This window comes from Melopsittacus undulatus, chromosome 1, assembly GCF_012275295.1.
Source record: "Melopsittacus undulatus isolate bMelUnd1 chromosome 1, bMelUnd1.mat.Z, whole genome shotgun sequence".
Taxonomy (NCBI): Eukaryota; Metazoa; Chordata; class Aves; order Psittaciformes; family Psittaculidae; genus Melopsittacus; species Melopsittacus undulatus.
Window position 1 is genome coordinate 54,011,799 of NC_047527.1, and position 27,927 is coordinate 54,039,725.

The window sequence follows — 27,927 nt, forward strand, 5'->3', positions numbered from 1 at the left end:
CCTAAAAAGGTTACGGAGATCCACATCTCTCCACGCTGATGTACCTAGTTTCTGCCTGACCCTAACAAACAGGAGTACGACATTAGAAGGGCCATGCAGCAATAAAACAGAGAAACATTTCCAGTTTGCAGGACTGAGCCTCCACCAGGGTAAGACACTAGTGCAGACAAGTGATGAGGCTGTTGGATTTACATAATGTACAGTTACACTTTTAATATACATATTTGATACAAAAATTATAGCAGGAAAAGGACTCATTTGATTGTCGAATACAGTATTTTTGTACAGCATGAAACGCTCATTTCAGTTAATTATTTATCCTGTAGTAGTCATATCAGCTGTATAGGACTTCTATGGTATGTGTAAATGCAACCTGCCTTCAGACTAGCAATCAAATTAGGTCATTTGCTGGCATGAATATAGTCTGATGTTTGACTGTTCTCAGCTTTGGTATTTCAGTGACTGAATGCAGATGTCTGGCTCTTCATACTGCTTTATGCTTACTGATTAAACGCTGAGCAAAATAAAATGGTGGAGTGAGAAGCTGAAAATGAGCTAGTATCAGGATTACAAGCAGAGCACCTGCTGCACAGTATATAGTAAAGACTCTGCTCTCATATGGAAGGAAGCATTTTTGGAGGGAGAAGTCTGTCGGTGTTATGCTGCCCTGGAAAAAGAAATGAAGACTGTCACTTTGCTGTTACAGTGGTTCTGAATCAGGAGTAAACACCACGACTGTCAGCTCTCCAATTTCTAAATTCTGTGTTGGGTGGTAAGGGTTGGGGCCAGTTTCCTAGTACCAGTGCCTTCTCCAGGGGGCTGAAGAGTCCGTACCTTGCGGTGCTGGGCACTACCTGGAATAGTCACCAGGCCAACATTAGCCCAGGGGCCAATCTTCCCTCTATTCCATCTAGCGTAAACAGAGAGCTGGGCTCCTCATCTGATCTGCCTTCAAGAGAAGCCTAACTTTAGCTGCTGTAAATGCACCTGGAAGGAGCCTTCCCAGGCTGAAGTTAGGTTTTGTGAATGTGCCCCTTCCTCCCTCCAGACCCTCCTCCTACCCAGTACATGCTGCAAAAACCAAGTTGGCTAACCCAAATTACGAACGCGAACGTCAGCAACAAAGAACTCCATCGGGTTTTGGCTTGACTTTGCAGTTCAAATTAAAGTTTACAACGGAGCGAGACCGAGTGAAAAGAGTAGTGAAGATGATGCAACTTTAATTAGCCAACCTCTTGTTTTGCAGTGAAGATGCACTGTCTGGCGTGTGCAGAGAGCATGTGTAGTTTTGAAGGCAGCTACTCTCAGGAATATGGAATAAACAGAACTACTTTCAACAAGAAGTATTAACAGTTGCATAAAATGAATTTAAAAGTTTGGGGTTATCTGTGTATCAAGCAGCCTAAACTCAACAGCAGTAGAAAAAATGTACATGAAAGATTTCCTCCCCCGAGCCACAGACTATGCTGTAAGCAGATGGTAGGTTTTGCTTCTTACTCCAAGTTTCTAGGAGTTCTGTTTTGTTTTTGAACTGGGGAACTAATTGATTTACCTCTTAAGGATATACAGAGCACTGGAACTGCCTGTGAGAGCATAACCAACAACACTGTATAAAATGTGAATTTGAAAGGAGGAGGCAGACTATTGGCATGTGACAAACTTTTTCACCCTGTGAAGCGGTTTAATGCACAAGTTTGGAAACCGCCATCACCGCGAAGAGAGAGTCTGAGGTGGAGATGGTCTTGTTTTCATAGTTGGCAAACCAACCGAGCCAAACTAGTCTTTCTACTGTTCCGTGCACAATACTGAATATTTTTACAAGTCAATAGTTTACAATGCACCCTCTTTATAAGAAAATGTTAGATGCTTGTACCCAGATACTAATTAGATCTTTAAGGGCACTGCTTTGTACCACACAGAAGATGTGGCTCCCACAGACGGACTTTCTGAGGTGGATGCAGTGTACGGAGTGGGTTGGGTGGGTAGGCAATTTTTTATTTTTTGTTTTTCCAGGTAGGATCAGTTCAATTCCAGCTGACTGCCATGTTGATTTATTTATGGAAGTTATCTGACAAAATAAAAACAAATTAAAACTTACCATGATGAAACTAGGGTTGTTTCTATTCCTCCAACTGAATGACGGGACGCTGACTTCTGGGATTTTCCCCGTGTGCAGCACTTCACAGGCACTGTGTGTATGGCCACTGAGAATCAAACGGGGATGAAACCACCATATCAGCTAGAACAGGGTAAAGCACAAGAATCAAGTCATAAAAAAAGAGTAGAATGAGCTTAAATGTTTTTTTGTTCCTTCTAACAGAATGAAATTATGGCGATTCTAATACTCTTAACAAGGTGTTTTGTGTAAACTCTTGATTTCCAGTAAGGTGTGTGTTGATACTGTAATATTAGTCATACCCATTGCCCCCCATTCCTAATACTGGACATTCTGGGACCCTCATTACAAGAGAGACATAGAGGTACTGGAGCAGACCCAGAGAAGGGCAACAAAGCTGGTGAAGAGCCTGGCGCACAAGTCTCACGAGGAAGGGCTGAGGGGACTGCGGTTGTTTAGTCTGGAGAAGCCTCCGGGGGGGAGAACCTTATCGCTCTTTACACCTGAAAGGAGCAAGGAGGTGGTTGGTTTCTTCTCCCAAGCAACACATGACAGTATAAGAAGTAATGGCCTCAAGCTGCACCAGGGGAGGTTTTAGATTGGATATTAGAAAAAAATTCTTCAATTAAAGGGTATCCAGGCATTGGAACATGCTGCCCAGGGCAGTGGTGGAATCACCATCCCTGTATGTGTTCACAAACTGTGTAGATGAGGCCATCAACAATCTATTTTGTACATAAAATACAAAATGCTAAACTGGAGGGGACAGCACTGCAGCAGACTTACTTAAGAGCACTGGGACTTACAGCCTGTACCTGGGAAACCCAGCAGAATCAAGGCCATTATCCTCAGGGGAGCAGTTCTAACAGGCAGCCTCTCAAAAGCCCCAGTAGAGCAGAAGCAGCTGTGGTCCATTTTGTCGCAGCTAGCACCCTTTCCAAAATGATTTAATCTACAGATATCTACACTTGTGTCCCCCACCCCCTGATACTCAAGTTTCCAATAAATCAAACCTTTTGTGATGCTTCCTGAGACAGGACATCATACTTCTCTTTAAATGGGATGTTCTTCTCCTCTGGAGAAGCAGAATCTTCTCCAGTGCATTCAGCATCACTTTTCCGATAGAGAGGGTAATGCTAGGAGAAATTTAAAGCAAGGATCAGTTGTTAATGAACCAGCCTTTCTGGAACAGTAATAAATACGCTAAAAACATGTCAAAGTGTTGCCTTACCCCACCTGTAACACACCTGTAGAAGGATGGGTTCTGAAGCTGGAAGCTTTTCCACATCACTGCATCTTTTGTTGGAATTACTTGGTTTCTGTCAATAAAATAAATCCATATATATTGTCTTCACCTATGTGTACCATAGGAGCAAGGAGGGGAATTAAACAACAGCTACATTTGGAGGAGTGGGTGTGTTACAAAAAGAATTATCAGCTCACAGTACAATGTTTAAACACTGTCCACTGAACAAACTTTTAAGAACCTTTGCTGTGGATAGAAAGGGAAATGCTTTAATTCCCCTTTCTGTATATGCTGTAGATACGGCTGCAGTCTTCCTGAATGCAGGAAGCAACAGCGGAATCTCACTGCACAAACAAAAGCAAACAAGATTTAGGGCAGCCCAAGAGACAGCAGTTAAGAGCCCGGCAATTTTTCCACTGGGAGCTGGTTTCCTGATTGACTGCAGTGCAGTCAAGTCATGCTGCCTACTGTGCATCCAGTCAGCCTGTGACAAAGGGAGGAGGAGTGAAATACAAGAAGCAATTGGAATTGATGAAAAAAATACTACAATTAAAATATTACCAGGACAGTAATCAAGACAGGACTCCAGCTGAATGAGAAAAGCGAAAGAATAGGCTAGCTTGAAAGATATGAAAAGGGGCAACATTCATAAATATAAATGCAGGGATTGGTACGTATTGTAAGTCAAAGGGAGGGTTACAGAACTTATGCCATTCCTTGGAACAAAGGAAATGACACCCTCTGTTGGAAGCACTGACAAGGAAGTTAACACCATTAAAGCAAAGCAACACAGTTAGTTAACAGGTAAAAATGTTAAGAGACAAATGAAAAGACTGGTAACAAGCTGCAATGTGAATATTAATTTTCCAGGAGAGTCTTAGTTACACCCTGACTGATGCTGCAGTATCAGTATTCCCACCGCAGCAGCCAAGCTGCTGGTTATAACTGGATCTTTAATAAACCCTTACCTGCTGGGAGCAATTCAGTTTGTGAGAAAGCGCCACAAGCTTTGCCTCTGTGGTACGGCAGAGAGTACAGCCATCGCCCTCCATGGCTACACTGTTCACCAGGACAAAGCTGGAAAATACCAGGGAGTGGGCGAAGGGAAGCAGGGAAGACAGGAAAGCATTTGCTATTCATGCACACGTGTGGGATAAACTTCAGTTCATAAAATGCAAGTATTCTGAAGTCAGGTACAGCTCAACAGAACAGCTTCTGGAACCTCTTTTGAGTGTCCATATTGTAGCTGGTTTTCTACCTGGTAGGCTGCTTTATGAGGAGTTGTTTATTAGGTAGCACAACATACTATATGCTAGGCTTCGTGTTTACACCCCAAGATCTTTTTTATATTATAACAAATACTTAAGCGGCACTCTAGTGGAACATTAGAAGCCACTAAGCTGCATTCTGAAGGAACAGAGAACTTGCTTCTCTCCCCACACACATTTCAGACTTCAGAGACATAATTTTCAACTTTCAGTTTCTTCAGAACAACTGAAACGCAAAACAATGCTGCATGTGGCTGGCTCCCCTCCGCAAACTTACCTTTATACTTTGTGATCTCTCCCACAGAGAAGAGGATTTTATTTGTAATCAATCTAGATTTCTAATCAATTTAGAACTTATGCTACAAGATTCATACCTGTTTAATCACTTGGGACCTGAGATAAATTCTCACTTCAATTCAGTATGGTTTATTGACATAAATGAATTGAATGCTTCCACTTAAAGAGAAGCTGATCAAAACTAAAAAAAACTCAATTCTTTTTTAGCAAATTTTGTACAAGTTTGTTGTAAAATGGTTTATCTAGGAATATTTCATTAATAATGTAGCTCATCTGTTAATGAATATGATACCAGACATACAGTCAGCAACTGCATGCAACAATTCTGCTGCACTGTTTTATCAGAGGGGACACGGAGATATTCCTTAATGTATATTATTTAAAACAGCTGAAATACATATCCAGGGGATCCTGCACCATCTGCACGATAAACAATAGCATTATACTGAGCAGTCACAAAGCTCTTCCTAAGATAACACACCCTTTCTAGACCTGTTCAGAATATCCTCAATGCTTGTTTAATTAGGGGAACCTGTGCAAACCTGTAGGTTTTGAATCCTACATTTATATGAGTCATTATAACCTGATGGCACACATGCCAAATGAAGGGAAGACCTGTTGCCACTCTCCGGGTATCTGAGGTTTAAAGACAAATGCCTTTCCACAAACCCACTATTGCTTTCCCTTATCGAGTTCCTGCCTCATAGCTACAGTCAACTACAGGGGCAGAGGGCAGGCACTGCAGCCACAGAGACATAACTAAGCTCTGTAACACGGTCTACTCTCCGTTAAAACCAGCTTGTGCGCTATTACCCCACCCTGTGGAGAAACTGTGCACAACCAACTATGTTCCCAAATCACTCAGTTAAGTTCTGCAGGCTACAGAAGTTATTAAAATGAATGAAACTTTTAACTTGTAAGTACAGAGGGGATTTGTTTGTGTTTCTTTACTGAATCCTTCTGTTATGTTTACAGCCGTGGGTCATTACCAGCTGCGAGGAAGTAAAAAGGTAAAACTGCGAATTTGATCTGGACTCCACAGTAGTTTTTCCATTTAAAAAGATTTGTTCCAAGTTGCCCTGCTCAAAGTACAGCTTCCCCCCCATATCAGACTGTAGGTTTGTACAAAGTGTTTCATGTTTAACACATCATGAGCTAGATACAGAGTTAAAAAAAAAAGGCTCTAAGTTAAGCATTCCCATACTATTTCTTTAGAAACTGCACTTCCAGTTATCATCACCCTGGTCTGCTAGCTTAGAAATCACTACTCTAAACATTAAGATAAATATACAAATATACTCACTTTATTCCCTTTCGAGTTATTAGCTTTCCTGAAGTAAAGTTGAAAACCTTTCCAAACCGCTTTACCTTGTAAGTTGTCATTCTGTGTCACAGAGCAAAAATACAACTGAGGTGAGAAACTGGCATTGTAAATCATCTGACACAGTTGCTTTAGAGTTTGTACACCACTTGTGCAGCTTGCTGCTCCATTACCTAGATCACATTCATTTTCTATAACTTACAGGGATGCTCCAGCACCAGTCCCAACAATGTAAGCACAGCCGTGGTACAGAAGTACAGCAGAGCCACAGCACTTACGTTCTTCTGTGTCGAGGTATCAGGAAAGGGAATATGCTCAAACTAAACACTTCACTGACAAGGAGGCCCAAGACAAGGAAAAACAGCTTCCAAGCTTCACTGCCAATACAGAAAGACCAGCTCTGAAAACTTCACATATGCTCAGAGAAGCTTAAAAGTAGCCTGAAGCCTGTTCTGAAATATATTCCTAGAGTGTATGTGCACAGATGGATACCTTTTAAGGTCTTGCTCTAAATCACAAACCCTTCTAATTTGGTGATGATCAAAAACATTCCATCTAACCACACAAGAGGTTACTCAGACACAAAACCTGTTACTGTACGCATGCTGACATTTCATTCTTGGCACTTGCATATTCCTTTCACTGACAAGACTTACTCGTAATGAAATCCAATGTCATGATTCCCAACAACAACCACCAGCTCAGTAGAAGCTGGGACCTTAAACATTTTCTGAAATCTCCTGACATCATCTGCCCATGCCTGCATGAAAAAACAAATGGAGAAATTAATGTTGTTCAACAGTTCCAAAGGGGACCACTAATATTGCATTGGGTTTGTGTGGCAGGGTTTTGGTAGCAGAGGGGCTGCATGCTTCTGTGAGAAGATGCCAGAAGTTCCCCTGTGTCAAACCAAGCCAATGCCAGCCAGCTCCAAGACAGACCTGCCACTGGCCACACCTGAGCCCATCAGCAATGCATAGTCACCTCTGGGCTAACAGATTTAAGAAGGGAGGAAAATAACCCTGACAACAGCAATTGCAGCTGTGTGAATATGTGAGAGGAACAGCCCTGCAGACACCAAGGTAAGTGCAGGAGGGGAGAAGGACCTCCAGGACTTTCTTTGGGTTTCTCACTACCCTACTCTGATTTGATTGATAATAAATTCAGTTCCCCAAGCCCATGACAGCACTTGGTGAATAGTCTCTCCATGTCCTTACCTAGACCCTTTTTGTTCTATTTTCTCTCCCCCATCCAGATGAGTATGGGAAGTGATAGAGTGGTGTGCACTTGGCATCCAGCCAGTCAGCCCAACACAGGTATGCAGCACAGATGCATACATAGAGATGTTTACATATGTAAGTTTCACATGAGGGGAAAATGTGTCAAGACACTACCAAGAACAAAGGAGAATCACAACATTTCAACTTGTCTAAAACACCAGAAACATCTTCTACCAGGAGGGCAATTGTAGTAATATTAACCAAAGCCTTGCCTACCTAGTCTGATTTCTTGTGTCATCCATTTCCTTCAAGAAATCCTCATTTTTTGAAATAAGAGAGCTGTTGATGTCATACCTGAGGTAAGCTCCATTTTCCTTCATCGAAGACATCTCCCAGAATAAAAACAATATCTGGCTGCAGTAACCATAAGGCAGTTTGGAAAGACCTCTCCATTTGCCATTCCCTGAAAGGAAAATACAGACCCAGACATCACCGCTGGATCCTCTACTCTGAGCACATGACAACAGCTTGACAGGAATGGGAAGATGGTTCCTCCACACTGAGAGTGCTAATATGAAATTCAAGTTACATACTTGGAAATCAGGTTTAAGTACCGTCAGTGACTTTTACTTGGTGGGTATTTCTACCACAATACAACCGGCCCACCTCATGCAAGAAGAAAGACCAGCTTGTTTATTTTTCATTACAACTCCATAAAACAGCAACTAATCAGAACAGTGAATTATTGCTCATGGTTAACCATGCTATTGTTTCTGCAGCAAAAGTTCATAATGTTTATCTTGTATTATAAACTTAGTACTTTCTGTCAGCATTCTGCTTTTTCTTTTTTGGACTAACAGAAACAGGGATTTGTAGGCATATGATTAGATTATCCTTGGTTGTAAATGGGATTGTTGCCTCTGATTCTTCTGCTATGAACTTCTACCAGCTTCCTTATCTCTGCAATTAAAGGTATTAATAATTGGGATATCCAAGTTATCTTGGATGCCTCATTTTTAAAGGCATTTTATCAAACAGTTACATACTGGAAAAGACTTCCTGACCCATCAAAAATCTTCAGGCATCTACACCCACATACTACCTGAATATTCAAGACTCCTCTGCCTCAATAAGCCTCATTTATTAACCTTTCCGACACTGGTTTATTACCCAGCACAGATCCAAACAGGTAAGTCAGAGGCAGCATTCACACTTTTTACAAACACCACATCAGTTTGAACATCTGTCCCATTAGCTACTATTAAAAACCCTGAAACCAGGAGATCATTAAAGAAAAAAATTAATTATTGTTACCTTCTCAGTTTATCCAGCCAATGCCCTTTGATTTCACCAAGTAGGTGAGTATCAGCTAAAATTATGGCCTTTAGGACTGAAGCTGAAGTCTCTTTTCTACTCATATGAGCTCCACCTTTCACTTCCGGCCATCGGCATTGAAAAATAACCACATAATAAATTAAAAATTCACAAAAAATTAACACTGAGCTGATACAGCACACAAGTTTCAGCAGGAAACAGAGCCTCTTCTTTAAAAGAAGATTCTTCACAGTGGTTGAGCTAGAACTCAGCATTGCAGTACTGGCATAAGACTCTTTCCCAACGGCTCAGTTCTCCTCTCAGGTGAAAACGTTAGGGGTTAGTCGAAGGATCATGTTGGGCTTCATATCAGTACAGAATCCCTGTAGATAAAATCAAAATAAAGTATGCATTAAGCCAGCATTCCCTGTGAAAAGCTGCCATGTAAGGCCTACAGAGTTAGATTTGGAAATGCTAAATTAACCTAAAAAGCAAAGTTGGTCTTCTCCTTCAAGCACACAAATGGCCATGCCACTGAGCGCAGAACTGCGCTGTCTCCTACCACGACCAAGGCAACTAGTTTAAAGCCAGCCTGGATCTTGGTGCATGAGGCTTTTTTTAAAACTAGGCAGTGAAAACACTGTAACTAGGGGTCACAGGCAGGTGAAGATAGATCTTAGCTTGAACAGTAGAACACGAGAATGTGTATCAGCCTGGCCATTGCAATGCCATGTACAGCCACTTTCTGGCACAAATCACATAACATGACTACGTCAAATCGATACACTCACCACCTTTAATGCAGCTCATTGTAGTAATCTCAAAGAACCAAAAGCAATTTACTATCACAGAACAAGTTTACCGGAGCTTTCCAGGAATACACGCATGGATACCTGACTAGTTAACTGTCAGGTTAACTGAGATAACTGCCTCATTTCTAACAAGGGAAAAACAGTATCTAAGCCTCAGAAACTGTATAGCTGAAGAAAAATATAGGGAAAATAAGCTGAAGATGGTAAGCTTGCTGTATTTACTGATTTCTTCCACTTTGGACAGTTCATAACCCAAACAAGGAACTTGGTTTTTGAAACTACAATATTATTTTCTGTCATTTTAAAGGCTAATCCAAAACATATCTCTTCACTCTGATAAGCCACAGTTGTAACAGAGCTCATTGATTGCTTCTCTTGTTTACAGGCATTAAACAGAAACTCATTATTCCTGGTGTAAGGCGGAAATACACACACTTGCACAGTTCTGTTTCTTCTACAGTCCTTGGCAGAAACACTTTCACAGTGGAAGCGGCAACAAGAAAAACAAGTATCACACCCAAGTGAACCGAGATACTCGCCCTTTACTTTCACAGAATCATAGAACAGTTAGGATTGGAAAGGACCTCAAGATCATCTAGTTCCAAACCCCCTGCCATGGGCAAGGACACCTCACACTAAACCATATCACCCAAGGCTTCAGCCAACCTGGTCTTGAACGCCGCCAGGGATGGAGCATTCACAACCTCCCTGGGCAACCCATTCCAGTACCTCACCACCCTAACAGGAAAGAATTTCTGCCTTATATCCAATCTAAACCTCTGCTGTTTAAGTTTCAACCCGTTACCCCTTGTCCTTTCACTACAGTCCCTAATGAATAGTCCCTCCCCAGCATCCCTGTTGGCCCCCTTCAGATACTGGAAGGCTGCTATGAGGTCTCCACACAGCCTTCTTTCAAGTAGTATTACCCAGGTTCAACACACACCCTCTCAGGGTTCCAAAGAATCTCTTTTTAAAGGTAAACTGCAGCATGGTCACAGCAAAGAAGACTCCAGGAGAGCTATAAAGGTGTTACTTCACATGCTCATGAACCGACTTCTAGAGAAACCCACAAAGTCTTGTCCCCCACCCAAGAATGGGATTGCAATTCTGCTTTCTACAAGAGAAATTCTGACATAGGACTCATATCCAAGATGTTAACAGTTCCTGAACACAGCACTAAAACACTGATTAGCAGCCAGTTTTCATCTGAACTAATTCTGATTAGAACTGTGAATACTCAGTACCTTTGATCATTTAGACCCTAAGTGTTAGTAATACCAGGACAAAACTACTGAACAACACAGAATCCTAGATCTTTTCTAAAATCCTGGTCTCAGTTACATGCAAAACAGAGACCAAAACTTAAATTGCTTTCCTGTATGCCCTAGCCCATTTGACTGAAGTCTCATGCAAATGAAAAACAGACAGGCGATCATTATCTTATTTTTCCAACCAAAATCTCTATTTGATAATAGCCTCTTATTGTCAAACACGAGCTTCCCATATCACCACTACGAAGTACTTATTCAAGACAAAGAACCATTAGTCTGCATCATGTAACATTTCTAGTATGCATTATTTAACATTAGCATGACTAATACTTAATTGCATGCAATTCAGTTCTAGCCAATCTTTGTTTAGCAGGAGAAAGCCACTGGCCAGACATCACAATTTCACAACACAGAAGAACTACACATAAAGACTGATTAGCTTGTTTAATATTAATCCCATCTGCACTTTAACTGGCAATAAAAAGGAACAAGATCTCGTTTGTACATCTCACAAGGTGAGATTAAAGCAGAAACACCTGTTCAACAGAGACAGCAACAAGGACAGAGACACGTACATTCCTAACTAAGCACAGAAATTCCTATGGCCTTATCCTGCACAAACAGCACCTACCCCAGAATTTAGAAGCAGATTTTGGTAGTCCTAGCCTGTCTACTCTTCCAACAAAAATAGGACTAATTTGAACAGCAAATGCCAGTAAGTTTTCTAACTTGCAGTAGGCCTGTATAAAAAAACCAAAACTCTAAAACCAAAAAACCTTATGATTCTTCTTATTCATAACCTACACAAAACTTAATACAAATAAAACCTGCCATTTTGATATCAGCATCTAGGCATTCTCTAAAAGCTTTTCATTACATTTTTCACACATCAAATTTCTTCAGAAGCTGCACAAACACCTAGAGCAGCAGCCCAACCCAGTGCTACAGACCAGTGGGGAGAAAAAAAACCAAAACAGATCTTCAGAAGCAAAATGATTCCATCAAATGCAAAAAAAAAACAAACCCAAAAACTGCAATTAGGAGAAAATAAAAACATCTTCAAGGCAAAAGTGTCATTTTCAGAAGTCACAAACAGCAACTGACACAATCAAAAGCACAGAGCCAGTCATTTCTACACACATTCCCTGTCACAGCCTTTCTGCTACATAGCTGTTACTATTTTGGGAGTTGTGCCACAGATGTGGAAGATGCCAGAGGTCTCCCATCTGCACCCCATGTTTACAGCTTTCCTGATGGTGAAAGGAAAAAGAGGAAAGAGATAAAAAAATGAAAATGAAACCACAGAAAGCCAGTGATGCAGAATGAGCTGAAAGACATTTACTTCTGGCTGACAGAAATCCCTGCCTACCTCTCTCTGCCACCCGCCAGCTCGGCACTGCTCACATCCTGGCTGACCCTTTTTCTCAGGATTGTGGCTGTACATCAACATAAAAGCAGTTTAAACAGAAACCAAGCACATGCAGTAGTAATCCGAACCTTCCATATGGGTACCTAAAGACCAGAGACTCACATCCTCTCGCACCTCATGGCAAGGTCATGCTGTCAGATTGCATGCATGCTGCAAGATGGAGCTGTGGTTCAGCATGTCACTGCACAATACATTGCTACTTCTCCTGCCTCCACAGGTTGATTACTAAGGTTAGACTAGAACCTGGTTTCCTACTAGAGCTTGAGGATCTCAGTTATGAGAGGAGACTGAAAGATTTCTCACTGCTTCTTGTTCTATAAATACATGGCAGTGGCTTGACTCAAAGCTGATTTTTAGAAGTTTTAAAAGCTCATCACAAAGCTGAGATCAGTATCTTCAACATACTATTTTAAATTGTTTGGGCAAAGAAAATACTCTGTAATGGCAAACAGCAAAAGTCTGCTAGGCACAACAACTTGTATTCAGTCAGTACATACATTCTTTAGGCAAGGGAGAAATAACCTTCAGCTCTTCCTCACCTACATGGTTTAAGAATCAGCTGGCACAACATTTAAAAATCAGCCTGTGGACAATGACAGTTATTGATTAATTTACTAATGTCACCAAAGTTTAAACATACTAGAAGTATAAATTTATACACCACAAAACTGTGGGGAAAAAATACTCAAGTGACTAGTGCTCAAAATAAAAAGGTTTGGTACTTTTCTCCTCCATCATTTATGTTTATTTTGCTTACTATCAAATATTAGATACGTTTTCACATTTAAAATACTTCCATCATACACACTACTCTGCTGATTCTCATCTGCCAAGTTTACTGGCAACACAGACTTGCATCATTCCTCCTCTTTCCCTTTCCCACCTCTGTTCAGAACATTATCCAGTTTTAATTTACAAGTGAGCCAAGAATGAACCAAGGGAAAACTGACAAAATGGTCTATACACAGACCAGGAAGCAAGTACATCTGGAGCTTTACCCTCTTACTTAGTGAATATACAATTCTGAACACCTCATATGCTTTGAGGCCCATTTACCCATTAACTTGCAACTACATAAAACTGTCCTAACAAACAGAGTGGGATACAAGAATCCTAATCCTAATCCTAGTTCTAGTCCTATCTGTAATGAGCATGCAAGTATTTTTAGTAACCTAAAAGCTGTACTGGGTTATAAGCAAGCTTAGTATTTCTAAACTCACAATAAAGTTTTCCCTCTATTCTCCCATCACAATGTCACAAAGGTACAGGTTTACAACTTTCAGGCAAATATAGTTCTATAATGTAACTATGTTAAACTTTTGCAAAATGCAGTAACAAACAAGTTGAGGTTCAAATCTCACAAGGTTTCCCTTCTGCAGGGTACACTTGCACCTAGAAATTGTCTCTTATCATTCCAAGTTCATTCTTTAAAGTAATGTGACATTTCTACCTTGTGAACTGTGACTCTGTGCATTCCTGTTTCAGCACTTCAAATACCTCACCCTAATAAAATAAGGGCTTCTGATAAATTGTTTTGATACTGCAGGACAACTCTGTCTCATCTTTCTGAACATGCTTTCCAATTCTAAAGTGTAAATCTTTCCTTCATCCACAAATTTTAACCTATTTTCATGATTAAAGAAAATCTCCAAGCAGGGATTTAGCATTTTTCTTTTAAGAAATGCCTTTCACAAAATCTTTCTTTTAAGAAATCTTTTAAGGAATCCCTAAATTTGTAATAATTTAAAGACAGAATTAATTTGTGTCTGCACTGGCACATCCCTACAGATGAAATTCACAAAGACTGCCAAATCTACACACATCCTTTGATCATATATAGTTTATAAAAAGGGATAAATTGGGAAATTCTTCAAAAAAATACTAAGATTTTATCATATTGCCATAAACACCCACAACCACTCCTGCAATGGAGACGCTCTACAAGTGTGAAAGAGAGAGGTTTTGAAACTTGAAGGTATACAGGACACAGTTTATTTTAAAACCACATAAGCAAAAAAATCAAAGGCATAAAATACAAAAACATTCCAGAGCAGTTTGTCATATTAAGATCATATTACTGAATCCATAATATTACCAAAATGTGATATTACATAAGCCATGGTGGGTTTAAATGTTGCAGCAAGTATAAAAAACTGTGGTAAATTCTACTTGCCATTAATCAGTAGTTACAAATGTGTTGTAAAAGGAAGTCCATACATCACACTTATTTGTTTCAAGCACTTTTCATACTGATTATTCAGTTTCACAGATTCCTGTACAGCATGCTTTAGATCTTCTACCTCTTCAAAAAAATCCTAGAAAGACCCAAAAATAGTCACTTTAAAAGTTTCTTTGAAAGGCATTCTCAGTAACAACTAGTCAGCATTTCAGTTGTTCCCAGGTTCAAAGACACTTTCTGTATCTTTATTAATATATGGTTGAGTTGTGCGAACACAGCTATGCAAGATACAGCAATCAACTCTGACCTTATGTAATAATATAAAACTTTGCCCTGCACACATGATACAAGCAGAATTCAAGTTATTTTAGAGCCTGCAATACAGCCAAATAATAGGAAAGATTAATTAAGAGAACAAAAAACATGCTACTTTATCAGAAAGCTACAAAATGGCAGCCCAAATGACAGTCCAAAATGACAACGGAATCGTGTCTAACCCACCTGTGCAAAACTATAGCTACATGTGCTGAAGTCCGCCAGTAGCAGGTAACACAATAGTAACTCTGAAGATCTGAAAATTGCAAAATTACACAAAAGGGAGGACAACCAAGGAGAGAGATGAGGCAATTAAACTAATGATGAGGATGTTAGCATTTGAAGAAGACAGTACTAAATAGTTTTAGATTTAAAAATGGATACCACATTTAGACCTAGAAAGACAGAAAGTATTTTTAGAACTGCTTTGTAATTTGCTAGTATTCATTTAGAACTTGAAGTACAACTACATTTTGTTAATTAATATCTTATTTCAAAATAGGATCTATTATTTATGGTTTCACTATGTTAAAAGGTTTGATTTACATAATCAAAAGGGTAAGATTGATGATGTATTAAACAGTCTAAAATTGATAACACTATGCAACAGGTTCAACTGGCTCAGACAAAAGCAATTTACAACAAAGGAGGGAATGAAAAAGAGCAGTAGATAAGGGTACACGGACTATAAAGAGACAGTCCAATAAGCCATAAAATCCAAATCCTGTTGAACTTCATGGCAGCCTACATGGTTTCACTTTCTCATATTGTTCCTTTTCAAAGCACTCCCCTCTGCCCTCCTTAAGCTTACAGTTTTAACAGAGACATAACTTTGATATGTGTAAGTAAGAAAATAGCTTTTCTCTCACTGACATCATGAAACAGGAGATCATTCAAAAGTGATCATTCAAAAAATATTTTTATTATCTCTGCAAATGTCTGCTGTAAGGAATTAAGCCTGTTGCTAAGAGTTGTAATTTGAATGTTGTAATGACCTGAGGCAACTAATCTCTAATGAAGGAACCAAATTGTCCAAACACTAAAAATAAATAAATAAATAAATCCCTATGAAAATACACACCTGTTTAAAACACAACAGAACCAAGAATATTACACTATTCCTCTTCCTTAGCCAAACGGTACTGTAGGCCATTAATGTTTCAAGGAGTCATTAATTTCCATTTCTTTCTCAGAATGTTATAAATTCATGCATTTTCCTTGATAACAACATATGTTCAGCCTAAAGATAAGTTTCAGTTCAGGCAGAAAAGTTGTTTTTTTTTTTTAAAAAATCACCCATTCTTAAATTTGTCCCAAAATAAATTACCTTGTCTAATACAGCTAATTGATTTTTTAGTGCTCTCCTTTCTGTAGACAACTTCTCTTTTTCTTTCTTCAGCTTTTTAATCTCCTTCAACAATAGCTCTATATTCAAATAAAAAAATATAGACTTCAACCATTACAGTCAACCTCCCCCTCATATGAATCATATTAGAGCTAAAGAGCTGCCTACATTTTGTATTAGAAAATTATGGTTCAGCTTTTTAAAGTACCTTCTTCATAAAGTGATTTATCCTTAAGAATCGGCCCAACACACTCCCAGGTACTATGAAAGGTAACAGGATCTGTCAATTGGAAAATCTGAACCTGCCAGATTCTTAGAACGTGGCATTATTCTACTTTAAAAATCCACTAAACAATACATCATGTGCCTCAAATTACCTCTTCTTGACTTATGAGAGGGTCACATTAGCTCTTGCTGACAGCACACTTCCTGAAAATTATGCCTACATTATACCGTCTCTTCTATCTCTTTTTTATGCTTTGAAGTAGAACAGAATTGCACCTTAACTTGTGGATTTACTTATGTGAAGAAGAACATGTTCAAGCCAGCATTGTCTGGGTTTGTCCCAGATTTTAAGGCTAAAACCAGGTTCTTTTGTGTATCAGTGTCTGAAAACCAAAGAAGGGAACAGCAAACATTATCACTAAGAGATCTGCATAGATACAGCTTACTAGAATAAATAACAAATAGTATGAAATAGAGCCATGCACTCCCACCCACGATTACACCAACATACCAATTTCAGAAAAAGAGAAAAGCAGCAAACACTTATTTTTATCACAAACAAATGCAGGGCCGGATCCATAGAGAGGATATTTGTTATGAGATGCTATTTTTACATAGCAGGTTTTCAAAAATGAAAAACATTTTAGATAGAGCTGCTTAAAGCAGAAGAAATCCCCTCGTGTGCGTGCCTCTGGATCAGAAGCAAACTGCATCTCTGACAGGCATAACGGAAGGAACATTGTCAGAATTAACTGTACCATTACCTAAACATTTACTGCAATAAGGTTCCTTCTTTTTAGAAATATCCCTGGGAGATGTTACTTCTCCTTCTGGAGTTCGACTTCTTTTTCCAGAAACAGCACTAGCTTTCCAAGAAACCTTTTTACGTTCTAGTTGCTCAATTCTTTGCTTCTGCTCTCGAAGATTCTGCTCTAGCTCGTGAACTTTAATCTGTTAAGAAACTAAAAATTTTTTAGAATTCATAGAACAAACAGTTCAACTGGATACAACTGGACACATAGCCCACATGCAAACCTAGAGCTTTTAATTGCTGTCTTAAAACTACATTCATCCAAAGAGTCTGAAAGGAGGAAAAAAACACAGCAAGTGAAGCTTTGCATACATAAAAGCATTTTAAAAGAATCTGATGCTGAGCATATGCTTGCACAGCAATATAAATGTACATGCACAAAGATACTGAACCTTTCCACATGATAAAGCACACTTTTATGGCAGCAACTACCAACTTCTAAGAAAAAGTACACGTAATCCAAATGACAATGAATATTAATTTACAAACAAATAAAGCACATGTTCCAGACTCCAGGCAGGAAATTAGACTTGCCTAAAGAGGCAATACCCACTTGAAGGCTCTTGAACCACTCTTAGCCATGCTGCCCTACCTCTACTCCAGTTATGATGCTAGTCTCTATGAAGCCAACAGATCTTCCTACCTAACAGAAAACTATTTGCCTTCATTTGGTTAGCTTAATGCTGGATTTCTAAGATAAATCAGCTTATGAAACACAGAAAAATATCAGGTACATGGTCTCATTTTACAAATGTAAGAATTATTTTCCAGTCTCCCTAAAAGCTTACATTTGGTTTACTCAATACCATTTCCTACAAATTCTACTTACAGTGAGGTTGTTAATTGCTTCCCTTTGCTCCTGGTTTCTTTTGATTTCTTTAATGTAACATTTCTGTAGCTCATTATACATTTGAAGTAGACTAAAACAGAAGAAATGTGTAAATTGCAATAAAATATAAAAGCCAATGAAAATGTGCATCCTTTATGACAAAAGCATTAGAGGGCCTATAGAGATTACTTGGATTGTAGCTGTACTGTAGCAGCTTGTAACAGAAATATTTAAGATGGGTGTGAATGAAATGCCACCAGTAACACAGAAAGCACCAGAAAAAAGCCAGCAAAGCAAGAGTTAAAAAGAACAGTCTGTATGATGGCAAAGAATCCCTTTCACTCAGCCAGACTGAAGACCCTGTTGTTTCTGTACTGCCCACACGGCCACACTCTGATTAAACCTCAGTACAAATAACTCGTCAATGGAAGACCTGTACACTAATGACAGGAGGGGTGGCAATGACTTTGCAGCATGTCACATTTATCATTCCTCTCCCTGTTAGCCCAGCAGAAGTAGCAAAAGATCACTCCTAAAGGATATAAAGCAGTTTGTCCAGAGCCTAATTTCTTGCCTAAACCACGACACCACCAATCAAGAACTCATGATGAGTATTGATGAGGCGGCATTCCCAGCTCTCCCTGTTGCACAAAACATCTCATTGCTTCTGTGTGAGTGTGAGGATACAAGTGAAAGAAATATATAAGAAAAAGTGTGCAAGGGGGTAAAATCAATGTAAAATAAACAACTTTGGGATATTATCTTGCCCTTTGATAATATATTGCATCAAGTTCTGCTAGGGGTATTATCTTTCCCTTTGATAATATACTGCATCAAGTTCTGCTACATTAATTTGCTACCACATCTTATGGCATATATCAAGCCCATAACGTAACTGATGAGCATGACATTTTCCCTGTTTTATGAGGAATTTAGATAAGAGCTGGCATTCATACTAGGTCATGACTACACACCACAAGCAGGATGGTAATACAGAAGAGTGCCGAACGGCTTTGTAAAATCACATACAAACAAGTGCCAGAAGAAAAAGCTAAGTCAGGCTATCCAAGTGCAACCTAATACAAAGCAGGTCCAGTACTAGATTAAAAGAGAAACTTAGATTTCTTCCACATAAGCATCTAGTTAGGCACTCAGTTCAAGCCCAGAGCTAAACACCCAGCCTTCCTATGCAGGTTTGCAAAGAGAGCCTGGCATACTGTAAAAAAAATTAAAAAAATAAAATTAAAAAAAAAGGGAAAAAAGGCCCTTCTACAAACACCTAAAGCAAACACTAAAAACAGGGTGCTTGCAATCAAAAGCAGCAAGGACTGCCTATCTTTGTAAGAGTCACAGTCCATTTCTTAAGTGGACACAAAGTAACTTTCTAAGGAATGGAGCAGCCTCTTTATTTCAAAATCAAGTCATAGAGAAACGGGCCAACATTTTATGTAGCATACCCAGTAGTTAAAATGCTTCAATATGTATTTTCTCAAAAAAAGTATCTTTTGCATCAAAAAAGCTGTTAAGAAAGCTTATTTCTAGCACTAATTGGCAAACAATGGTAAGTAGTGGCTCACTTCTAAAAATCAAGTAGACTGAAAACTAGAATCATTTATCTGGTTTATATGAAAACAGCACCATCCTATAAATTTTATACATACATAAAACTGAGCTATAAAACCAAATGAGCTAAGAAATCTCCCACAAAATAGAGAAAGAAATGACTAGGTTAAAAATCTGCAGAAAAGATCGCATGTGCGCACACACACTACAGAGCTTCCTTGGCTCATTCAAATTTTTTAAATGAAGGATCTGAGAAAGAAATACCTTTTGGTCTTTGTTTACTCCTAGTTTCAAATTTAATCTAAGATTTATTATTTCCTTGTAAAATGTAAATAAACCAATCTTCTGTTGTTTCAAAGGCTGAAAGCCACTTCCATAACAGTTAACAAAAATTCAGTTGACAACCATGAAAAAATATTCTACCCTATATTTACCTCTGTGAAGAAGCAGTTTTCCCAGAACTCACCTGACACTGTCACCCTCTACAATAAGATCCTTCCTGTATTCACCCTTGTGCCATAAATGGGTTTCCGTTTGAACTTGAACACTTAATTGAAATAAACAGAACAGCTTAATAAATTCACATTTTACAATTTTCATTGGATCAAACAAAGTGACTGAAAAAGCCAAAGTTACTTTTCAGCTTGATTTTAGAATACAAGTTTTAACACAGAACTACAAACACACCAAAATTTAAACTTGAAAGTTGTGCAAACAGGTACTCAAATCCTGGGAGGACACTCACCAAAACACTAGCACTAGTTTTTCAAGTCCTGAGCTCCTGGTTTCCAGATCTTTTAAACAGTATTGATGCACTTTAACTATCTTACTACTGTTTGGTATAAAAACAGTCTAAAACTCTGGAGTCACACATAGATAGCATGTTGGCTAAGCGGGGATATAACTTACTGACATTATAACTCTTTCTTTCACTACAACAATGAATTTTTACAAGTTGCCCCCGCCATCCCTTGTTCTTTTATACACCTCCAGCATCCTCCATCTCTACCATCCTGTTCACAGACAGCCCCTCAGAACATGCAGAGTAGGTGTGGCCTCATTCATCTGAAGAGTATCAAGATAAAAAATCCTGAAATACTTATTTCTTTTGACACAGAAAGAACAATTCTTACTCTCTGCGTGTGCCATAGTCACGTATTAACCGCTGCAGATGCAGTTTTTCTTGGATCTGATTCAGATTCTTTTCTAGCTCCTTATTTTTTACATGCAGTTTTTTCAACTTCTTGACTAATTGTTCATTTTCATCACTGAGCTGAAAAGGAAGAGAATTTAAAAAAGAAAAATCAGACATTTTCTGATCAGGCATTAACTAAGCTGATAATATTTCAGGTTAAAATTATCTCCCTTAAGCTTCATTATGATTATTTTAAACTATAGATATATATAAAGGAAAATAGCATAAAAAGTAATTGGCTTCAAACGTCAGGAAGAACTGACTAAGCCACAGCTGCTTTAACATATGTATTAAACGCTTCTAATGCGACTTCGCAATTTATCAGTGAATGATAAGGCTAACTGGATTTGTAAATCATAAAGAGACAAAACTTACAAGCTTCAATTACATTTCTAAACATCTTTTTTTAACCTCACAGAAGCCAAAAGACTGAGCTACAGCTGCACTAGCAAAATTTCTTGTCTGCACAGCGGCTGAACCTCGTCCAGCAGCACCTATCACTTCATCTACGACTCAAACACAACCGATCTCACTGCCCTTAACCTGCAGTGTAACATGTACAACCGATGCTACCGACCGGTACTTGCCCAACAGAAGGAAGACTACCAACGACAAATCGCTTAAGCTACTGGAAGCGTGAGCTCTGCACGCGAAGGCAACGGCAAACATAGCGGAGCCCAGACCCGCCGTGCCCGAGCATTCCCGTGCCCTCTCCAGGGCAGGCCGGGCCGGGCCGGGCTGTGTCCGGCTAAGGGGAGACTGCCCCGCGGTGCCGCGACCCGGGTCCCACTCACTTGCAGACACCTGTGGACGGAGGGCAGAGCCATGGGCGCCCGGACGGGCTGCGGCCTGCTTGCGCCCTTTCGAACGCATCCACCGCCCCGCTGGACCCAACCGTAAAAGGTCCCCAGCAAGCTGCCGGAATCACCGCCTGCCGCCACCACCCGCCTCACGGCTCTCAAGCAGGCGCCGAGGAAACCAGAGCCCGTCCGGATAGGCTCTGAACAGTGTACGTCACGGGCGAGCGACGGCTGTCGGTCAAGGGCCCTGACTACTCCACCACCACCAGCAGCTCCCCGTTGCTACGGAAACGGCAGCAAGCGGAACACCGACCGCTCCGCCCGCACGCTGCGGGAGCCGGGACACGGCGGCAGCGCCCAGCGGAGGAGGTCTCCTCTCTCCGCTCCGCAGCAGAGCGGTAGGTGCCTGAGCAGCGAGCGCCCCCGGGCGGGCACTGTTGCTGCCCTGCTTGTTTTCTCTCCCTTGAGGTAGAACTCTCCCACCCGCCTGCACCGAGAGGAATCCTGACCGCGCTGTGGGTGCTCCCGAATCAGCTTTACTGTGCCTGTGCACCTCAGCCTCTGGGGCCAGCGCAGAAACACCCCGTCTCGGGCTGTCTCTTAAACTGCCACTGGTTTTATCTGCGATTTCCTGTGACTAGCAGATACCAAATGAATGGGACTGAGAATATTGCCCATCACAGATCCTCATGGATTTAACTGTCCATCAACACCCAACATGTTATATCTCTCTACATCTGCATCTGGGTCTGTTGCAATAGAATGAGGAATAATGGTTTTAAACTAAAAGCAAGGAGATTCAGGCTGGATGTGAGGAAAATATTCTTTACAATGAGGGTAGTAAAATAACTGGCACAGGTTGCCCAGAGAGGTGATGGATGCCCCATCCCTGAAGACATTCAGGGCCAGGCTGGATGTGGTTCTGGGCAACCTGATGTAGTTGAAGATGTCCCTGCTCATTGCAAAGGGGGTTGGAACTAGATGACCTTTCAAGGTCCCTTGCAACCCAAACTGTTGTGTGATTTGATGATCAATCTCCCCACTGCATCACAACAGAAACCACAGTATAGGCTCTTCAAGTAATATCCACCAGGTCAGGAGGTAACAGCATGCCTGGTAACGGTGCTACCCAGTGTATCCTTGGTATTACTACTACTTGTTGGGTTTTGCCTTTGGTTTTTTGTATTTTGCATGTATTTTTGACAGACCAAGCTGTAAGGGATACATGCAGGAGGAAAGCACCCTGCTCCCATGAGGGACTGGACCTTACAAGTAACACAGCAACAGAAGGACACAAGATCTATGGATAACAACACAACAGCTATGCAGTTTTTGAGACCTAAATATTTTCAGAACTCAAAATTGTTACCAGTAGAACATCTGTTTCCAGATGTTCTACTGGTAACAGCCTGGAAAATTACACACAGAAAAGTTGGGAAATGAACCAATAGAGCTAAAAGGGAAATAAGAATTCCCAGTTTCTAGCCTAGAAACAGCCATGCAGCCTTTCTTTGTCCTTCCACGGCTGGCACACGAACTGAAGATAGATGGAGGAAGCAGACAACAGCCAGGTTTCTCAATTATGCAGCTAGAGCTGCAGGGAGTTTATGTAAGATTCAGATTTTACCAAACAAGTGCTGATCCAAATGACACCCAAAAAAACCTACTCATATCCTCAAACTCTTGGGAAAAGTTACAGCAGAAGCTCTTGTAGGTTTTATCACACGCTTTATAAGCGAACATTTTCAAAAGTGGTCACTGATTTTGAGTGGCTCCACTTAAAAACTGAGCATCCATTCTTCCAAGTTAAAAATACTTGACAGATGTGAACAAATGGCACAAGGCTGGGTAACACTGGGCATTAGATTTTGAAGCAACCAAAAATCAAAAGATAATGTTAGCCAGCATGCATGCACAACCCAGTTTCTACAAATGCTAAAAGACTTCTTGTGTAATTGATTAAGAAACATGTTCATCTTGCAGAGATACCAATAATACATGATTTTTGGAAAACTCTGTGGCAGTAGATATATGAAATGCCACTAAGATACTCACTTTGTACTGTATGCAATTACAGCAGAAACATTTCCCTACACAATTACTTAGCTGGTTTCTCGAACACATTCTGTTTTCCTCACATTTTTGCTTCTAATTTACCTTGGTGTGAACTGAGACACATTTCATGCTGGTGCCATCAATTCCAGGTGCTGAGCCTGCTACTTACCGCCAAACAGCAGCAATGTGACCCACAGTGCTTTTCACCAAAATCATTAATTTACTTTGTCAGAAAATATATGAGCATGGGATTACTTGATGCAATCCTACAATAACCCCAAGCACAGCTTTTCTTCCACACAGATTAAAGGACAGGATGTGTCCCTTCAACCCTAAGAAAGACCTACCATCCTCATGAGATTTTCCAGGAAATAATATTCCCCTGTGAAAATGTCCATGCCTTTGAAAAACACATCAAAATTGCACTTGCTCCAAATTAATCTCTTTTATTCCATCCAGCAGCTGTGTCAGCAACAACTTCAGAGTGCCTTTCAGGGTGGAAGTTGTCAAGGCTCATATGGTCTTTCTGCCTGTTATGTTCTTTGGCACAATCAGTGCTGCCAATCTCAGAGACAAACACCACTTGAAAAATCAAGTAACAATCTGGAACACAATGGCCAAAACGGGGAAAAAAAGCCCTTTCTCCATCCTTGTTTTGAGCTTCGGTCAGGTAGTAATAATCCTATTTGTGTCTAGGAGCCTTCCTTGAAACAGAAAAGCCATCTGGCTTTCCTAAGTCTTTCAACAACCACAGAGGACAGCTAAATACAAAAGTTCAGAATTCAGTAAAAAACATTAACATTTTCTGCATACCAAGAGGAAAATCAACACCACCTTATTAGATTTAAGGTATCTGTTTGCAGAATTAGAAACAAGAAATATTTCCTTATACTATGTAAGAAGAAATCAATTTAATCTTAAAGCTGATAAAACCAAATAGAACTAATATTTATTAAACCTAATTATGCTACAGAGATCCCTGCCACACACGCTGACAGAAGTTCTGCATCACCTTCAGAGACAGAAACATCAGGTTATAATGCTAGCTTGGTTCCAGGGGGGAGGGTATTATTGTTAGTATTTTCAGTGGATAATGTTCAAAAAACAATAGTGGCATGCACATGGCAGAGACAGTCTGCCACTTCTCCCTTCCAAGCCAGGGAAAAAGACCTTTACCACACACAGGCATGAGTCTAGGAAAAAGAGTAACAGCCTGAGACTGTTTTACCTTGTGCACAGAACCTCCTCCAGAGAAGAAAAATATGTCTTGGGGATACTCAGAAGCACTTGCACCCCAGGAAAGCTCTCAGCCATATTTCCTGGAAGATATGGCTACAAGGATGGTACAGATGTCAGGATGACAGAACCAGTGTGAAAACTCCAGAAAACACTGGACCTGATTTTACCAGTACAGCTGCCTGTCAGACTTGGAAGCCAAAAATCTCTACTTTCACATGAACCAACCCCCAGGGTAGATCTAAAGGAAGTCTCCAGCACCGCACGTTTGAGTTAGCTTGTGGCAGGAAGAGAAACGCAAAGGGTGTTCAAGCAGCAATCCCTGGGCCTTCTAGATGTAGAGAAGGAATGTAGTCACAGTATGATTGTGCGTGACAGAAAGGGAACACAGAAAACATCTAATACACCATTTAGTGCATTAATCAAGTGTTGTGTCATTAATGAGTTGTTAGCAAGTAGTATGAAAAACAGTGCCAGTGTTAGGAATTTCTGTTTGATGAAGCAGAATCAGGATCAGCACAGTTTTTCTAAACAGAAGAGAGAGCTTCTCCTTACAGTTTACCCTCCCTTCTTGAACACCCAAAAGGCAAAACAAAAATCTGGACCAAACATCCTCTTTTATCAGCTACAGAATTATAGGATTACAACTAAATTATAGGATTGCACTAAACTACAACACTGTAGTAGTTTGCTCAAACAAAAAGCTTGTCATCTGCTCTACCTCAAACTTCATCCTCCATGAGATCCTGATAAAAGCTCCAGAGAAAAGGACTAGAGACAGTAAACAACAATTTTATATGACTAATCCTATGCTAGGTAAAAAGACCATCTGCATGAATTCCCACTGAAGTGCTTTAATAGCAGCAGAGCAAGCCTCTGGCTGTTGTGCTGAGGAAATGCTCTTTTGCACTCGGGCTAATAATTCCAAAAGATTACCTCTTTTTTCTTCCCCCAGCCCTCTTTTTTTTAATTAAAGCTGATAGTCACTTGCTCTCCCATTTAAATCCCTATTAAAAGATCATCCATCAAACCTGTGAAGTGAGAAGGATCCACACTGAAAGACGTACCTTGCCACAGTGTGGCAGCCCAGAGGGATTTAGCTCTGCGTTGCCAGTTGCCCTGCTTCCACTGTTGCAACCGCACCCTGATCAGGAGCCCACCTGTATGCTGCATCTCTGCCCTGATGGCCTGAAGTGTCATGGGACTATCGGGCCAAATAACTCACCCTTATGTTACCAATCTAAGTCCATCTGAGTCACTTAAATCTTAGTAGCTTTATCCATTTGTTGGTTGTTCTGGTGCAAAAACTAAAATAAATCAAAACAAACGGCATCCTACTGCTTGAGAGAGATTCTCCCAGAGGCTGGTGCACGGTAGGGGATGTGATATACCCACTCAATGCTGTGATCTTTGGCCCAAGTGTCTATAAGGTTGTTCTGGAAATATGTCCCACTGTGTGACTGTTCTCTCTGGGGTGCCATGTTGCCACATGATGGCCAGCAAGACAGAGAGGTCACCCTCCCTCTGCAAAAAGCTACAACCAATTTCATTGTTATTACTGCAGCGTGCAATTGCAGTTGGAGAAGAGAACTGAAAGCTGTTGGCTGAGGCAATAATTAAAGCCCTTGCAGCAGAAGCAGCTCTGCCCCTGAGTGACCCTGCTTTCTGCAGCATGGACCAAGCAGACCGCGATGGGGATCTCTGGGTGGCAAGCAGAGCAGAGTAGCCACACTGACGAAACACTGCATAGTGGGTCAGGACAGGAAGTGAAGGAGACTACCACCTCCAACTGAGCCACACCTAAGTCAATAAGGGCTTCACACCCAGGGAGAGAAGGAAATCCATGACTACATTCTGTTTTCTGCTCTGAGGTCAGAGGGAACAAGGCTTCCACCCCACTAAGCATTCGCTGTCTCAGGGAAGGAAGTCTGACTTCAACACAAATCTGGTCAGGGCTCAGATAAAGCGCCTGAGAAACACTAGTATTTCAGGTTCATCCAGGACAGGCCTACTCCAAGTGGATGAGATTAAACACTTGGTGTGTGTGTAGGTTATGAAAGGTGTGTGAGAGGCACTGGCTAGCATTTAGTGTTATGAAAGATCAGAAGTTATGAAAGACCTTACGAGTTACGAAAGATGAATGAGAGTCTAATCCAGTAACGCAGAGAGCAGCCTCAGCCTGCTTGGAGGTGAACAAAATAACCCAGCAGCTCACGGGAGGAAGCTCCTGGAAGGTCTAGGTTAAGGAAGGCTTGAAATACTTCAGAACAGTAATAAGAAAGCTGTCAGAGACTAGTAGAATGATGAAGAGAAACACTGACATCTGTTTATAGGCCTTAGGCAGCTGTATTTTGAAGGGTCTAGCTGCAGCCCCTGATTTTCTAATAAGTATTCTTTCCTGGCCTTTTAGCTCTTTTCTAAATCTGCCTGCATAAGCCACACAGCTGGAAGGAATCTGTAAAAACCAAGAGTTCATTTAGTTGATACTTTAGCCTCTCAAGTTCAGCCTTTGGTGATCCTTTTACTAATATTCTACCACCAAAACAAATAGAAGGGTGGGGAAATTCTACTGAGACAGATGGAGTCACTTATTTTCCAAATGCCACTCAGACACCACTTTTTAAAAGGACATACTCCTGCTTAGAAAAATACTGAGAGCACATCCCCCCTTTGCAACAGTATTCCTCTGTGGTAATTATTTTGTACAGTTACCTTCAGTGAGGATATTTCTGCATCTTGACCTCTACATTGTCATTTACACTGCCCTGTTTTTAAAACATTAGTTAAACAGACCTTCCTAATGCCACTGTGGCAGTCTAATCACAACAAAACTCTAGGCATTGCAGCAGCCCTGAGACACATAGGAGAAAAACAACTGCTCCACATCAGAATAATATCTGGTTTCAGCAAAATGTATAACCTGTTTTACTGTTGGCCAATTCAGTAACTAAAACTTCATCTTTCATGGAAAAACACAGAAAACACTTTCATCATGGTCTTGAGATGCTTCCTAGAATGCAAAGCCCTTGTTAGCTGTAGATTTTCTTATTTACCAAAGTTAAAGCTGTTACTACGACATG

The 27,927-nt window shown here is 40.4% G+C and overlaps 1 protein-coding gene across 4 annotated transcripts; it reads right to left on the minus strand.

Moving 5' to 3' along the window:
* Window positions 1-191: 191 nt before the first annotated feature.
* On the minus strand, window positions 192-27,315 carry MPPE1 (metallophosphoesterase 1). 4 transcript variants are annotated; one of them, XM_031052904.2, is made up of 11 exons: window positions 14,975-16,025; window positions 14,468-14,609; window positions 8,783-9,165; window positions 7,823-7,931; window positions 6,905-7,008; window positions 6,231-6,311; window positions 4,331-4,439; window positions 3,364-3,435; window positions 3,130-3,252; window positions 2,099-2,239; window positions 192-667 (listed from the first exon to the last, which is right to left on the minus strand). In XM_031052904.2, exons 3-11 carry the CDS (start codon window positions 9,055-9,057, stop codon window positions 485-487), a joined length of 1,197 nt encoding a protein of 398 aa, XP_030908764.2. In that variant the 5' UTR covers window positions 9,058-9,165; window positions 14,468-14,609; window positions 14,975-16,025; the 3' UTR covers window positions 192-484. The 4 variants fall into 4 exon arrangements, with proteins under 4 accessions (XP_030908764.2, XP_033919620.1, XP_030908766.2 ...); XM_034063729.1 differs by lacking the exons at window positions 14,468-14,609; window positions 14,975-16,025 and adding an exon at window positions 26,972-27,315; XM_031052906.2 differs by lacking the exons at window positions 14,468-14,609; window positions 14,975-16,025 and adding an exon at window positions 20,695-20,755.
* Window positions 27,316-27,927: the final 612 nt, after the last annotated feature.